Source organism: Perna viridis, chromosome 3 (genome assembly GCF_037379345.1).
Source record: "Perna viridis isolate PV_CMFRI_1.1 ecotype Kerala chromosome 3, ASM3737934v1, whole genome shotgun sequence".
NCBI lineage: Eukaryota > Metazoa > Mollusca > Bivalvia > Mytilida > Mytilidae > Perna > Perna viridis.
Genome location: NC_142447.1, coordinates 12,683,551 through 12,701,878, shown reverse-complemented (window position 1 = coordinate 12,701,878; position 18,328 = coordinate 12,683,551). Strand labels below are relative to the sequence as shown.

General features: G+C 32.6%; 1 protein-coding gene across 1 annotated transcript; it reads right to left on the bottom strand.

The window, feature by feature from the left end:
- Positions 1-8,096: 8,096 nt before the first annotated feature.
- On the bottom strand, positions 8,097-16,643 carry LOC148621055 (uncharacterized). The gene is made up of 4 exons (XM_088573886.1): positions 16,568-16,643; positions 15,717-16,322; positions 8,546-9,145; positions 8,097-8,356 (listed from the first exon to the last, which is right to left on the bottom strand). Exons 2-4 carry the CDS (start codon positions 16,303-16,305, stop codon positions 8,334-8,336), a joined length of 1,212 nt encoding a protein of 403 aa, XP_088430012.1. The 5' UTR covers positions 16,306-16,322; positions 16,568-16,643; the 3' UTR covers positions 8,097-8,333.
- Between the last annotated feature and the right edge of the window lie 1,685 nt (positions 16,644-18,328).

Genomic DNA, 18,328 nt, shown 5'->3' with positions numbered 1-18,328 from the left:
CTACATCGTGCGAAATCAGCTTTTTTGTTTCAATAGTAAACAACGTTCTGGCTTATTTCGTCTACTTGTCCATTTTTTGCTATATAGATGACATATTATCTTTAAACAATCCTAATTTCGGGGACTTTACACATCGCATCTACCAGAAAGAACTTAAGATAAAGGATACAACAGACACTGTGAAGTCAGCCTCATATCTTGACCTCCACTTATATATTAGAAATCGATTGTAAATGAAAATTATTGACCAAACTTTACGACAAACGTGATGACTTTTCATTCAGAATTGTCAACTGTCCTTTCATCGGTGGCAACATCCTTTTAGCACCTGCATATGCAGTGTTCATATCACAACTCATACGTTATGCCAGAGCTTGCCGAAACTACAAAAACTTTTTGTATCGTGAAAAATTTCTCCTTTTACACGAAACTAGTCGACAAAGTCCAAGTTTACAATATCCATTCGTTGTCTTTCATGCTAAGTTGTTTTTTCTTCTTTTTTATCTGAGCTCTGTACACAGAGTTGTTGGCTATACCTTTCTGAGGTGTTTGTTTTGTGTGTCTAAGCGTATGATTTCAGTTTAATCATAGTCTTTGTTGACTTCACTCTGAATTAGAATCTGTTACGATTGTCGTTATTTCATAATCATGTCGAAGACAAGTTCTTTTAAATGTACCAAACAATAAACAAATCAGACACTACACCAATGGTAAAAGTGATTCATGGGGCAGAACAAGCAACGTTATATTCAGTTAACACGAGATTTTGTTTTACGTATAGATAATCTTTTTTGTAAACATGTTTGTATTTTCCAGAAAACCATACTTTCATCCGTAGATCAATACACAAAACCAAGAACGGTAGCTCTTGATAAGTGTCAATCTCATACAAAATTTATATACTTTTTCCTTCAGAATTACAGCAGCCGAATTACAAACTAAGACTGGTTATAAATGTGATCTGTAACTGTTTTTGAACGAGAACTAAGAGTGAATTAAGTTGGGGTCCACCCTTTTTGATTTATATTAACACCGCTACTGTAATTTAAAAAAAGAGTACAAGTTTTCTATCTTTCTAGTGGACGACTGTTATGATTTTCTTATAAAATGAATTTGTATGTATTCATTATCCATGTTATGATGAATACACAATACAGAAATTTATTTTGATATTTTTATTTACAAATCGGTATAAAAATCATACAAAATATGCTGCATATTAAAGAAAGTTAATTTCCTTAAATCAGTTGTACTTGGAATTCTCTAATCCAAACTTTAGTATGTAGCCATCTACTTTCCTGAAATACACAAACGTGTAGTTGAAAACAGAGAAGTAAAACAAAGGATAATAATATAAATTTGTTTTTCATTTTGAATCAAGATTGGTGCCAGGTAAAAAGGTATGAAACAAACACTAGCAGACGACATATTGAAATATTGACAATAATTACTGTAATAATTAATTTTAACTTACCAAATTTGCTGAATCCCCCGCAACCATTCATTCCGTAACCTCTGTAACCCTGCATTCCATATCCCCCATAACCGCCCATTCTATATCCACCGTATCCTTTCATTCCAATTCTACCGAATTCGTCAATTCCATATCCACCAAAACTGCCCATTCAATACCAGCCGTACCTATTCAGGGCATTTCCACCAAGTCCCAATGAATCGGTTAGTCCAAATAGTCCACATAGTTTGCCCATATCATAACCAACGTTATATCCTGGTCCATTTTGGTATCCGATGGGTTTCCATACTTTTGAATGTTATATTTTGGACTGTATCCCTTTTGTCCAAGGTCTGCAATGGCCACTCCAACAAACAAAAGTATAGCAAAAGATCTGACGGACATCCTGGTGACTTGTCAACCTACATGAAGGGTTTAAGTTAAGAACTATTAATACAAAGTAACATTTTGACAGCTATATAGCAGACACACATTTTAAAATCAATATGATTTCTTTAAAAAATTCTGTATAAAAGCAAAACATTCTTTTATATCACAAAAGCAATATTAAACAAAAAGTTAATATTTACGACAAAGTTTGAAACTTTTAAGGAAGATAAAGATAAATTTGAATTAAATTCAAACTAAGAATAATCGAGCTATTACTGCAGATAAGATTTACTTTTACCTGTTAAATCAGTTGTGGAAGAAATAGAATGATAGTTTCAAGTGAATATCTTCTTACTATGTAGTTTCAACTTATCCACAGACTTAACCGCAAACCAGATTAGTTTCCCAAACTATCTATTCATTTGTAACGAACAATAATAACCACAATATCTCGTCATTAGATGATAAAATCAAACGATATATTGTAGTATAATAATGATATATAGTAAAACATTGACAAGATGATTTATTGATAAATGGAATTGATTTGTATAAAAAATATTTTGAACCTTAATATTTGTTTAAACATAAATTTTATTTGATTCACTTCAACAGATTTATTAGAAGTTTAGCATATCTAGCCACTTAAAAACACAATGAAATATTTAATTAATTAATAACAAAACAAACATAGAACAATCAAAATACAAAACTTTAGAACAAATGTTAAGTAGACATATTTAATTCTAAAAAAAATAAAGTTTTTATTTACATTATTTTCACTTACGCATATATACTGTTTGTACAGCATCCACAATCGGTTATTAAGGTTCATTATTACCGTTCGACAAATATGGCAGCAATTTCACACTAATTTCCCTCTGACTTCAGACACAGCTGTGTATCAAGAAAATTTTAAAGACATGGCATCCCTTAAATATGACATTGAGTCCAAAAATTGTCGTAAGGTAATGATAATGAATCATAGACATTCAAGTATTTCTCTTCAAAGTATTATTTTGAGCTTACGGAAAGGAAAACAATGGCACTAAAGTGTTTAATTCTGAAATCGTTTTTTTATTCATGTGCTCACGTTTAGGTCATATTTTGAGATTTTGACGTATTTGAATCATTCTACTGCTGACTTTTCGTTATTTTTCCGATATTTGATCATGATAAAAATGACACCAATTTTGTAATTGTAATGCTTTATAGAACCTGGATGGAAAAAAAAAACTTTTCATTCAACGTGGCATGGAACAATAGGTCATGGGACACCAGAAAATCAAAATTGCTAAATTGATACTTAACAAAGTTTACTTAATTTCTTTATGTTAAATATTGTAGTAAATAGATAATAATAATGAATTAATTTTGTACCGTGTATAAGTCGTGTGTATTACGCATGAGGGAGATGTTGAATATGAATGGACAAGGGACATAGAGATTTGGTAGTGGGGTGGGGCGAGAAATAGGACATCCAGACTGTGATATTGGGGTGGAAGAACGGAACATGGAGATTGGGTGATAGGGGCTTGGGATATGAATATTGGTTAATGGGGGTGGGGAATGGAAAATGGAGATGGTGCAATCGGGTTGGAGAATAAGACATGGATATTGGAGAATGGGGATGGGAACTGGGACATGGCTATTTGACAATGGGGTGGGGAATGGAATGTGGAGATCGGACAAATGGGTGGGAAAAGAACATGGGACTGCGGATTGAATAATAACAAATTTACTTCTAGGCACATAGCAGGCTAAATAATGAAAACACACAAGAAGTTAAATTATCATACCACAGACACTGTGAAGTCAGCCTCATATCTTGACCTACACTTAGAAATCGATGGAAAAGGAAAACTATTGACCAAACTTTACGACAAACGTGATGACTTTTCATTCAGAATTGTCAACTTTCCTTTCATCTGTGGCAACATCCCTTCGGCTCCTGCGTATGGAGTGTTCATATCACAACTCATACGTTATGCCAGAGCTTGCCGGGACTACGCAGACTTTTTGTATCGCGCTAGAACTCTAACAAATAGGCTTCTGGAACAGGGTTATATTGCTACAAGATTGAAGTCATCACTTCAGAAGTTTTATGGTCGTCATCATGAACTCGTGGATCGTTATGGTGTATCCATCAGCACCATGAAAACTGATTTATTCAACGGGTCATCGTTTTCCTTTCCTCGTTTGTCTACCCTGGACTTGACTTTTTATGAGCAACTCGGCGGGTGTTTTTAGAAAAGCAGAGGACGCTTACCCTACCGGTGCACCTGGTCCATGCCCCCAGTTTTTAGTGGATTCCGAGTTGCTCATTTACTTTGTATGTATGATTTTAGTTGCTTTATGTTCTTTGTTGTGTATGTCTGTTTTCCATGTCTGGTCGTTGTCCCTTGATTGCATTCTTTTGATTACCGCTATAACCTTGGTTACCTTGATTACTCTTTCGTGAAAAGTGAGAAAACTAATAGTAAAAAATAAACAAACTGTTGAATATTAAAAAAAGAGCTAATCAATCATATTTGTAGGTGTCATACCAATGACATTTAAATGATGCTATTATTTAAGTTAATCTTACGATCATTAGAAAAAAATCAGGGGACTTTTACAACGGTTTATATCTACATTGTCCCCAAGTCATTGTGGTTTTTTATTGTCAGAATCAGACAAAGGTGATAATAATGATCACTTTTACAACCAAATAATTGACTGATATTTACGTGTGGTCATTTCATTTGGTGTAAAATGTTTTAGATGGGTACTACTGTCACTCTTAATTAAAACACATCATTAAGTTAACAAGTAAGAAAATCACCACTCACTACCTTTATAAAGAACACGGCTTGGGAAATCCCTTTTAGGATTCAGTGCATACGAAACTATATTTTGAGTTAGTGTCTCAGTGGGCGGCCATATCAGAAAATAGCTCCAAACACTAAATCCTGAAAGGGAATACCAAAACCGTACTCTCCAAAGAAGGTAGTGGAACACTGAATTTCTCAAGGGATTTATCGTTTCAGTGGGATATTGAGTATATACATGTAACATGGAAGGTTACGGATGATGGAATTTAAGGTTTAGATGGATATGAAATAAAAATTTGAAGAGGTATATCAAACAGTTTGGTAAACGTCCAGTAGAACTGGTAACTTAGTCAATTATGTCTGTTTCGTTTAAGATATCCTAAGTAAATATATTGAAGCACATTTTTCTATTAATACATTTCCAATAAATAAATATAAAAATAAAAACAATAAATAAACAAAAACCCAATTTTCACATTTTTAATTCGGCCAAAACTATTTTGTTAAATGATATAGAAAGTTTGTTTTAAAAAAATAAGAAAAATCCTAAGTAAATATATAAGAAGCACATTTTGCTATCAATACATTTTCAAACAGTAAATTTTATTCGTCCGAAACACTTTCAAACTTCTCTCACGATAAAACATTTATATTGTGTTTGAAGCATGTTTCCGGTTGAATAATATCTATTTTGCCAGATTTGTTTTGGACTTTAATTGATTATGGATCGGATTTTTGTTCTGTACTTTTGTTCTTATCCTTATTCGTTTGAATCCAAAACAGTTAAAATTGATGAAAATAATGGATACTACAATTTGCATTATTATATGATATTACAAATTCTTGAAATCCGCCAAGAACATTGTGCACACTTGTGTTTCTACCGGCGAAAGTTTCAGTCTTAACGTGATTCGCTTAGTTATTATGGTCGAGTCCATAGATCATTATGGTCGAGTCCATAGGTCATTATGGTGGAGTCCATAGGTCATTATGGTGGAGTCCATAGATCATTATGGTGGAGTCCATAGGTCATTATGGTCGAGTCCATAGGTCATTATGGTCGAGTCCATAGGTCATTATGGTCGAGTCCATAGGTCATTATGGTCGAGTCCATAGATCATTATGGTCGAGTCCATAGGTCATTATGGTGGAGTCCATAGATCATTATGGTCTGCATTATAATAACCAAAATCAAAACGTGGACGATTTTTTGACCTTTGATTGCGATTTCTATTTCATTTCAGGGAGAAAAAGTCCGTTTTAGATCAAGCGATAGAAAGCTCTTATATGTTTTTTTCCATGCTTTTTTTGTGTGACTTGTATGGTTCGATATTAAAAAAATAAAAAAACAATGTATACTTTGCAAATTGCTTGCATCAGTACTTATAGACAATATGTTTTTTATTATTTTTTGTGGATAATTTGAGAGAACAAAGTTTTATTTTCATTTACAATGTAAGTAATTAACCATTTTCATATATAAACTATTTGATTTTAATGCAAAAATGTTATGGATTGATCATTAACCCTTAAAGTATTTGCACTTATGCATGACAACTTGTTAAATTCCAAAATCAACTTCTTTAACCCCTCAAAAAAAATGTCGAATAAAAATTAAACATTTCTAAACAAAGAGTAATCAATGGAACCAGGATTCTATTGGAAATTAAAAAAAACGTTATCCAGGGACAAAGACCAGACAGGGAAAGCACACACAACAAAGAACATTAAAACAAAATTATACGTACAAAAAAAATTAATGAGTAACTCGGAATCCACTAAAAAGTGGGAGCATGGACCAGGTAAACCAATAAGGAAAACGTCCAATGTGCTTTACTAGAACCATCCAACGAGTTCAAACTTAATCCAAGTATGAGAATGTTAAATATAACCCACAATATTGATAAATCATTTTTAAAGAAGAATTCTTAACTACAAATATACAAATATCGAATATCGAAATAGAAAGCCATATGAAGCACCAAAAGGTTCTGACAAACCTAAGTGTTAAAAGGGTTTAGAGTTTTGTGATAATGCAAATTCGGTAATACATTGTAGGGTAAGAGTAATCACGGAATCAAGATTCTTGGGGAAATCAAAAGAATGTTATCCAGAGATCAAGACTAGACAGGGAAATCAGACACGTACACACAACAAAGAGTATTCAAGGGAACCAAAATTCTAACGGAAATCCAAATAATATAATCCAAGGACAAAGACCAGACATGGAAAACAGACAAAACAACAAAGAACATAAAGTAACTAAAATAATACATACAAAGAAACAAAAGTAAGTGAGCAACTCGGACTCCACTAAAAAGTAGGAGCATGGATCAGGTGTACATGTAGAGTAAACGTCTTCTGCTTCTCTAGACACACCCACCGAGTTACTCATAGATAGCCAAGTCCGGGGTAGACGAAAGAGGAAGGGAAATCTATAACATGTTGAACAAATCAGTTTTCATTTTGCAGATGGATACACCGTCATGATCCACGGGAACATGAAAGAACAAAAACTTCAAGTAAAAGAAACAAAAGTAAACGATCAAATCGGAATCCATAATTGTTGCAAAGACCAACTCCCTTGGATCCGTCTATCGGTCAACAAGTTGATTATGACGAGTGTAAAAAGTTTAAAGAGATTAGTTAAGTGTGAACAGGGCACAGAAACCCGTGTAGAGTATAATAACCTGGAATGCTTAAATCATCAAAAAGTGATTCATTGATCGGTTTTGCGCCGTAGTTTTTTTTCATTGCAAATTAATTTTAAAAGAAATGTTTGATTTTGCCATGTTATCACGTTAATTGCCGTTAATTGCAAGTTTTGGATCAATATCTAGAAAACAAAGCACCACAGTATCCAGAGAGTAAGATTTTTGAATTTCTGCTGACTTGTGGCACTGTCCATACTATCAAAATATTTTGTTGTATATTTGTTTGACACAGACATATATGTTTTCAAAATCTCTACCCTGAAATGTCGAATGAAAGGTACCCTTAATCTTTATTTAACCCACAAATTTAGATGTGAAAAATACACGAATCAGAGAAAATTACCCTATAATAAAGTAATACTGTTTTGCAGATTGTTATTTTCGAGAATGTCGGTCAAAGAGCATAGGTGTACAAAACAAACGATGTTTTTTTTCAGTTTACGCAGGCCATATTTTTACGGAATGATAGTCCTTTCTGTTTTCAGTTCTGTATTTTCATATATTAACCCCCCTCATGAATAAACAAAAGAAAGAACGAGAACTCTATCAAAGTGCCAATTTCATATATAATCACAACAGGCGAATGACAAACTGGTTATAAATGTGGTCTGTAACTGGTTCTGAATGAGGACTAAAGGTTAGTTTAAATCAGAACGAAGTGATCCGTACATGTAAAATAATCAGTTCCTCTCTGATTCATAATAAGACCGCTGTTGTAATTGAAAATAGTACCATAACATTTCTTTCTTTATTTAAGACGACTGTAATGATTTTTCTCTCCAAATTAATTCGAGTGTGTTCATCATTTCATGTTAAAATTCATGGTATATTGTAAATACAATTTACATAAATTCATTTTGATATTTTTATTTTACAAAACGATAGAAAACTCATACAAAAAATACTGCATATTGAAGAAAGTTCCCTTGAATCAGTTGTTATTGGAATTCTCTGATCCAACATCTAGTATGTAGCCGTCTTCTTTCCTGAAAGAAAGATATACGTAAAGTTGAAAATAGTTCTGTAAAAAGAATGAAATAATTTGTTTTTTCATATTGAATCAAGATTGGTGCAAATTAAAAACCAACACTTGCAGACGATAAGTTTAGATAATGGCAATAATAATAATAATAATAATAATAATAATAATAATAATAATAATAGATTACACTTACCGAATTGTTTTCCAAACTTTCTGAATCCCCCGAAATCATTCATTCCGTAACCTTGCATTTTATATCCTCCATATCCTTGCATTCCATATCCACCATAATCTCCTAATCCATATCCACCATAACCTCCTAATCCATATCCCCCATAGCCGCCCATTCCATATCCACGGTAACTGCCCATTCCATATCCATTGTAGCCACTCAGGCCATATCCACCAAATCCTGAGAAACCGGTTAGTCCATATAGTCCACCTAGTTTGCTCATACCATAACCATTTTGGTATCCATATCCTGGATATCCACCATAGTATCCGATACCTCTATATCCACCAAAACTATGTGGTCCAGCCAAAGCATGAATATCATTTCCATAAATATTTCCATATACTTGATTACCATAGAACGGATAGCTAGTAGCACGGTTACCTCCAAACAGAGCTTGACCAACGATACCGATATTGTTCTTTGATACTGGTCCTAATGGGTTTCCATATTTTTTTATATTATGTTTTGGACTGTATCCCTTTTGCCCAAGCTCAGCCGTGGCTAGCCCAACAACCAGAAGTGTTACAAAAGATTTGAAGGACATCCTGGCGACTTTTTAACCTACATGAAGGGTTTAAGTTAGGTACCATTAATACAAAGTAACAGCTATATAGCAGCCACACATTTTAAAATCAATCTGATTTCTTTCAAAGTATTCTGTATAAAGGCAAAATAAATTCTTCTCTTATTACAAAAGCAATATTAAACAAAAAGTTAATATTTACGACAAAAGTTTGAAACTTTTAAGGAACATAAAGATAACTTTGAATTTAATTGAAACTAAGATATTACTAAAAATAAAATTTGCTTTTACCTGTTAAATCAGTTGTGAAAGAAACAGAATATCATCTTATTATATAGTTTCAAGCTTACCACAGATCTAACCACAGAGCAGATTTTTTTCCAAAACCTTATTTTTGTTGAACAATAAAACCACAATATCTCGTCATAATACAGATAATTGTAATATAAACATGAGAGATGATAAAACAGTGACAAGATGATGTATTTTATTTTTAGGCGTTATAGATAAAGGAATTTTGCATTGTTTTGTATAAAAAATGATTTGAACTTAAATCTTTGATTAAACATAAATTTTATTTGTTTAACTCCCACAGATCTATTAGTACTTTAACATATCTAAAAAAAAATAAAATATTTAATAAATTAATAACAAAACAAACATAAAACAAATCAAATACAAAACCATAAACTTTAGAACAAAAAATATCCCTGAATAATAAGTAGACTTATTAATTCCTGAAATATATTTTTTATTCATTCTTTATTAACATTAATATTTTCAATTACGCATATATATATATATATATATATATATATATATATATATATATATATATATATATATATATATATATATATATATTGATATTTTGTTTTTACTACTTTAATTAATGACATAACATGTTTTGTTACAGGTAATGTTATTCAAGGGCATATTGTTTGATCAACACCCGCGATTGGTTTATGAAACATTCAAGTATTTCTCTCCAAACTGTTATTTTGAGATCATGGAACGGAACACATTGACACTAATGCGTTTAATACTTAAATCGTCTTGCCCCATGCGGGTCCGGGTGTCAAAAGAATAGGCCTACAGCAGCGCTAAGCTTGTCGTAAAAGGCGACTTAATGGTGCTCAGAACCCTAGCAGGAGGCTAGGGCGCTCTGCCCACAGAGCAAATGGGTTGTGTGCCCCAGGTGGTGAAATGGGGTACTCCTGGTGTGTTACATGTTGGGGTTGTTAGGCTATAATACGGAAAACCTGACCGCAAACCATAGTGGTGCACCGTGTTGGGAAAGATGCCACGTTCCTCGCACGTTATAAAGAACCCTACGGTGGTATTCTCCCGGAGTAGGAACCATAGAGCGCCGCAGGAGGCTAAATTGCCCGACCCTACCCACCTCTCCCTATTTCCAGTGGCAATCAAAATTTGTCAACCCCTATTGTCCTTGTGTCCCATCCCATTTTTCATTTCATCACCTCTCATGTTCATTTTATCATCCATTTCATGTTCATCGTCTGAATATAACTGAAATATTGCTGCTCGGGCGTTAAACCCCAACAATCAATCAATCAATAAACTCAAATCGTCTTTGATTCATGTGCTCACGTTTGATCATTTTAAAAAAAAAACTTGACGTATTTGAATTTTCCTACTTCTGACGCTTCGTTTTTTCCTGATATTTGAACCAATATTTAAAAACCCACAAATTGTGTTATTGTAATGCTTTTATAGTAACAGGATGGAGTAAACTTCCCATTCAACGTGACATGCATGGGACACTGGAATATCAAAATTGCATGCTAAATTAATAACAGAATTAATTAATAATTAATTAATAAATTAATGTTAAATATTCTACTAAATAGAAAATAAAAACAACTTAATTTTGTACAGTTTTGTATAATCTATGCTTATTACGCATTAGGGAGATGTTGAATATGAATGGAAAAAGGGCATGCAGATTTGCTAATGGAGTCGGTGAATGGGACATGTAAATTGGTTGGCGGGGACGGGAAATATTACATTGAGACTGGGGATGGGAGAGTGAGACACGGAGATTGGGTGATGAGGGGCATAAAATATAAATATAGAGTAATGGGGGCGGGGAAAGATACATGGAGATAGGGCAATCGGGTCGGGGAATGGGACATGAATATTTGACATATGGTGTGGGGAATTGCGCGTTTTGATCGAGCAATGGTGTGGGGAATGGAACATGGAGATTAAGCAATTAGGGTACGAAATGGGGAGATGAAAAAGTTACATTTTAAAAGAGATGTACGACAAAACTATTAATTTTCCTCGGCACATAACAGGCCGAAACCAAATATAAACAAAACATCTCACTAGCAAATAAATATGTTACATCAAATCAACAACGACATTAACAAGATGACTGTTAGCACACAAATCAAATCCATAAAAAATAATGAAAACACAAAAGAAATTAAATATTCATGAATGTTCGTTGAGCATGAGAAAATTCGTAGTAAAAATTAAACAAAATGCTCAATAATAAAAACAGTGATATTTGTAGGTGTCATATAAATGACGTTTAAATGATTTGATTATTTAAGTTAATCCTACGATCATTAGAAAAAAATCAGGGGACTTTTATAACGGTTTATATCTACATTGTCCCCAAGTCATTGTGGTTTTTTATTGTCAGAATCAGACAAAGCTGATAATAATGATCACTTTTACAACCAAATAATTGACTGATATTTACGTGTGGTCATTTCATTTGGTGTAAAATGTTTTAGATGGGTACTACTGTCACTTATAATAAAAAAAAACATCTCGTTAAGTAAACAAATAAGAGAATCGTCATTCTACTACCAGCTATGGAGAATACGGGAAATCCCTTTTAGGATTCAGTGCATACGAAACTATATTTTGAGTTAGTGTCTCAGTGGGCGGCCATATCAGAAAATAGCTCCAAACACTAAATCCTGAAATGGAATATCAAAACCGTACTCTCCAAAGACTGAATTCCTCGTGGGATTCATGGTTTCGGAGGGATATAGAGTATATGACATGGAAGGTTACGGATGATGAAATTTAAGGTTTAGATGGATATGAATTAAAAAGTGTTGAGGCATTAACAAGTCTGGTAAATGGTCAGTGAAACTGGTGACGTAGTCACTTATGTCTGTTTCATTTAAGATATTTTAAGTTTAGTCAGACAAATCCTAAGTAAATATATTGAGGCACATTTCTCTATTAATACATGTTTAGTAATTTTACAAAACAAAAACCAATTTTTACATTGTTAATTCGCCCAAAGCTATTTTGGTAAATAATTTAAAAGTTTGTATTAATTTAGCCTTAAAAATTCTTAGTGAATATATTAGACGCAAATTTATCCATTAATACACTTTTACACTGATACTTTTAAAACTTTTCTTGTGATTTAACATTTATATTTTGTTTGAAGCATGTTTTCGTTTGAATCCGAAAACAGTCAAAATTGGTAGAAATAAAGCATAATACAAATCAGAATATTACATAACAGTACTAATTCTTGAAATTCGTCGAGACCGTTGTATACACTTGTGTTTCTACCGGTGAATGACGTGATTTGCTTAGTTGTTTTACACATTGGCCACCATGATTATGGTCTAGCTAATATGTCATTATAGGTCTTATAATAACCAAAATCAGGACGTACACGATTTCTTATTCAAGAACATCTTTAATTGCGGTTTTATTTCATTTCTGGTCGAAAAAAGTGGATTTTAGATTAAGTCGATAGAAAGCCTATTCTTACATAGTTTTTACCATGCTGTTCTTTGTTACTTGTATAGTTTGATATTTTGGCAAAATATCACGAACAATATACATCATTCATATTGCTTAAATCAGTACTTATAAACAATATGTTCTTTATTGTTTTCTGTGGATAATTGGAGAGAAAAGTTTTATTTGCATTTACAATGTAAGTAATTAACCATTTTCATATATAAACTATTTGATTTTTATACAAATATGTTATGGATTGATCATTAATCCTTAAAATATTTGCACTTATGCATAACAACTTGTTAAATTCCAAATCAACTTCTTTATTCCTTCGTTAGAAATGTCGAATAAAAATTAAACATATTTTATATAAATATTCATCGAAAGAGTAATCAATGAAACCACAATTCTAGTGGAAATCAAAAGAACGTAATCCAGGGACCAGACAAGGAAAACACACAAAACAAAAAGCATTAAAACAAAATTATACGTTCAAAGAAAAACAAATGCTAATGAGCAACTCGGAATCCACTAAAACGTGGGAGCATGGACCAGGTAAACCATACGGAAAACGTCCAATGTGCTTTTCTAGAAACATCCGCAGAATTCAATCTTCGTATGAGTAAGTTAAAAGCTAACCCAAAATATAGATAAATCATTTTCAAAAATTACAAATATCGAATATCGAAATAGAAAGCCAAAATGAAGCACCAAGGGTTCTAATGAACCTAAATGTTAAAAGGATTTAGACTTTTGTAATACGGCAAATTCGGTAATACATTGTAGGGTAAGAATGTAACCCAGGAAAAAAGACCAGTTATTGAAAACAGACAATTACAAAGAAGTAACTAAATTAATACATGCAAAGAAACAAAAGTAAGTGACCAACTCGGACTCCTTTAAAATCTGGGAGCATGGACCAGGTGCACCGGTAGAATAAGCGTCCTCTGCTTTTCTAGAAACACCTGCCGAGTTGCTCATAAAAAGTCAAGTCCTGGGTAGACGAAAGAGGAAAGGAAAACTATGACACGTTGAACAAATCAGTTTTCATGGTGCTGAAGGATACAGGGTAATTATTCAAGAGAACATGAAAAAACAAAAACAACACGTCAAAGAAACAAAAGTAAACGAGGAAATCGGAATCCATATTTGCTGCAAAGCCCACCTCCCTTGGATTTGTCTATCTATCAACAAGTTAATTATGTCGACTTTAAAACGTTTAAAAAGATGGGTTGAGTGGGAGCAGGTTACAGAAATCCATGTAGAGTATTATAGAATGCTTAAATCATCAGAAACAGTGATTCAAAAATAGGTTTTGTTCCGGATTTTTTTCATTGCAACTTGATTTTAAAAGAAATGTTTGATTTTGCAATGTTATCACACAAATTGCCGTTAATTGCAAGTCTTGGATCAATATCTAGAATACAAATTACCACTCAAGCCAGTAAGACTTCCGAAAATCTGCTAAATTGTTGCACTGTCCATACTACCAACATATTTTATTGTGTATTTGTTTGACACAGAGAAACATGTTTTCAGAGGCTCTTTTCTAATTTGCCAAAGGAAAGATACTCTTAATATTTATTTAACCTACAAGTTTAGATATAAAAAATACACGAATCAGAGAGAATTACCATATAATAAAGTAATACTGTTTCGCAGATTGTTATTTTCGAGAATGTCGGTCAAAGAATATAGGTGTACATTTCATGGAAAATTTTGTGGTCCATCGTTTAACAACAAAACTATTGCGGACATGGTAACAATTACTACCCCACTCAATTTTTTTAAGTTCAACAAGGTACAAGATTTCATTATTCATTCGTTTTCATTCATTTTGAAATGTGTTGTTAATTTGCATCTGAGTTCTGAATGTTATTGTTTATATATTTCTGAGGAGTGTTTTAGTTTTTTTTGTGTCAAAGCTTATGATTTTACTTTTATCATAGTTTTTGTCAACCCCATCATGAATAGGTGTCACCATTTTCCTTATTTCATAATAATCTTGAATACTAGTACCATAGAATCATACAAAAATCAGTATCCACCAATGGTACAGGTAACCCAAGGTGCAGAACAAACGATGCTTTTTTCAGTTTACGTATGCCATATTTTTAAGGAATGATCATCCTTTCTGTTTACAATTTTGTATTTTTGAGAAAAGCATACATTTATCTCCCACATTAATAAACAAAATTAAGAACGTGAACTCTACCAAAGTGCTAAATTCAAATACAATTACAACAGAAAAACAACAACCTAAGACTGGTTATAAATGTGGTCTGTAACTGTTTCTGAATGAGGACTAAAAGTTAGTTGGAGTTAAATCAGAAAGGAAGTGATCCAAACATGTAAAATGATCTGACAACTTCCTCTATGATTTATCATAAAATAGCTGTTTTAATTGAAAATAGTACCATGACATTTCTTTATTTATATATGAGGCCTGTTATGATTTTCCCTCCAAATGAATTCGAAGGTGTTTATCATTCCATGTTAAAGATTCATGGTATGTTGTAAAAAAATTACATAAAGTTATTTTATATTTTTATTTACAAAACGGTAGAAAACTCATACAAAATATGCTGCATTTAGTAGAAAGTTCCCTTGAATCTGTTGTCATTGTAATTCTCAGATCCAACATTTAGTATGTAGCCATCTTTTTTCCTGAAATAGACAATAGTTAAAATAAAATAAAAACATGAAATAAAATAGTGGAAATAGTTAAGCAAAAAAAAAAAAAAATATATATATATATTTTTTTCATTTTGAATCAAGATTTTTGAAAGTTAAAGCACATAAAACCAACACTAGCAGACGACATATCAAAATAAGACAAGAATAATAGGTGAAACTTACCGAATTGTTTTCCAAATTTTCTGAATCCCCCGAAAGCTTTCATTCCGTAACCTCCGTAACCCTGCATGCCATATCCGCCATATCCTTGCATTCCATATCCACCATAACCTCCAACTCCATATCTCCCATAGGCGCCCATTCCATATCCACGGTAACTGCCCATTCCATATCCATTGTAGCCATTCAGGCCATATCCACCAAATCCTGAGAAACCGGTTAGTCCATATAGTCCACCTAGTTTGCCCATACCATAACCACCGTTATAACCTAGTCCATTTTGGTATCCATATCCTGGATATCCACCATAGTATCCGATACCTCTATATCCACCAAAACTATGTGGTCCAGCCAAAGCATGAATACCATTTCCATAAATATTACCATATCCTTGGTTACCATAGAAAGGATAGCTAGTAGCATAGTTACCTCCGACGAGAGCTTGACCAACGATACCGATGTTATTCTTTGATACCGGTCCTAACGGGTTTCCATATTTTTTAAGGTTATGTTTTGAACTGTATCCCTTTTGTCCAAGCTCTGCAGTGGCCAGTCCAACAACCAGAAGTATAGCAAAAGATTTGAAGGACATCCTAGTGACTTTTCAACCTACATGAAGGGTTTAAGTTAGGAACCATTAATTGAAAGTTACATTTTACCAGCTATATAGCAGCTACACATCTTAAATTAATGTAGCCTCTTCCAAAATATTCTGTACACAAGTTGAAAGTACTTCAAGATTAAAAAAATAATAATATTTTCGTCAGAAACTTTGAAGTAAGATAAAGATAAATTTGAAATTTATCTAAACTGAGAATGACGGAGGCATTACTGAAGATAAGGATTACTTTTACCTGTCAATTCAGTTGTGGAAGAAATAGAACGATAATTTCAAGCGAATCTCATCTTATTATATAGTTTCAAGTTAACCACTGACTTAGCCGCAAATCAGATTAGTTTTCAAAACTATCTATTCATTTGTAACGAACAATAAAAACCTCAATATCTCGTCATTAGTTAATAAAACCAAACAATGCATTGTAGTATAACCATGATCGATAGTAAAATAGTCACAAAATGATGGATTATATGTATTACGCCTTAATGGTTTATGTATAGGAAAATTGCATTGATTGATTTGTTTAAAACAAAATTAAGATTTTCGAGTAAACATCAATGTTATTTGTTTCACTTCAACCGACCTATTCGTAATTTTTTTTATACATAAAGCCACTTAAAAAACAAACAAATTTAAGGAGGTAGACCTAGGGTAAGGGCCACAACTCTTTTAAATCATCAGAATGTTTGTATTCAGCATTTTATATCGAACTTGCACTGATTTCATTCTGTTTGAAATGACAGCTTGAAATACTTTAATGAAATTTAAAATGAAAAAACATATCACTGATTTCATGAGTTATATCCATTACCTTCTTAAATAAAGAATTGAACTCCAAAAAAGTAAAACATGAATTTTAGAACAAAGGATACACTTAAATATTTAGGAGACTTATTTATTCATCAAAACTCTTTATTTACATTGTTACAAATGACGCATATAAACTTAAAGTTTGATATTTTGTTCTTCCCGCTTCAATTAATGACAACAAATGTTTGGATGTGGTAATGTTGAGATTGGCATGGATGGGTAGTTTGGGGTTTGGAATGGGCCATTGAATTTTGACTATGTATGAGGGGATTGCAGCATGGATATTTGGCAGTTCGGCAGTTTGTATGGGATGGGACTTGGAAATTGGGCAATTAGTGTTGGAATGGGGAGAATGGAATTCTTACACCTATTACATGTAGTAAGTTGTTTTGGGTACATTAACAGACTTGTTTATCCAGAACCAAAAAACGAACGAAACATTCCACAATCAAATTAAAATACAACCCTAAAACAACATCGAAATTTACAACATGGCCATTAAAAACGGAAACAAACAAAAACTAAATTATCATGAATGTTCGTTCAGCATGAGAGAAATCATAGTTTAACAATTAAAATACCATTTAATTATATAAAAAAAATAATCAATGAATGACACATATATTGATGTAATTATTTAAGTTAATCTTACGATCATTAGAAATAATCAGGGGACTTTTATAATGGTTTATATCTACATCGTTCCCAAGTCATTGTGGTTTTTTATTGTCAGAATAATACAAAGGAAATAATAATGATAATTTTTATAGCCAAAAAAATTGACTGATATTTACGTGTGGTAATTACATATTGTGTAAAATGTGTTAGATAGGTATTACTGACACGAGTTAACAAACAAGAGAATACATCATTCCACAACCTGCTATGGGTGAATACGGTTTGGGCAATCCCTTTTGGGATTTAAAGTCCGGAGGCTTGATCAGAAAATTGCTTCGATCACTGAATCCATCAAGAGATTTATTTGAGGGGGTATGGTAATATAATTTGAAGGTTAGGGTGGATATAAATTAATGTTCATGAAAGTAAAATTGGTAACGTAGTCAACTGTGTCTTTTTTCATTAAGCATATTTTAAGTTTATTCCGACAGCGGCCAAATCAGAAACATAAATTTTAACACTGAAGAGATTCACGGTTATAGTGGGTATGGAGGATATAACAATGAAG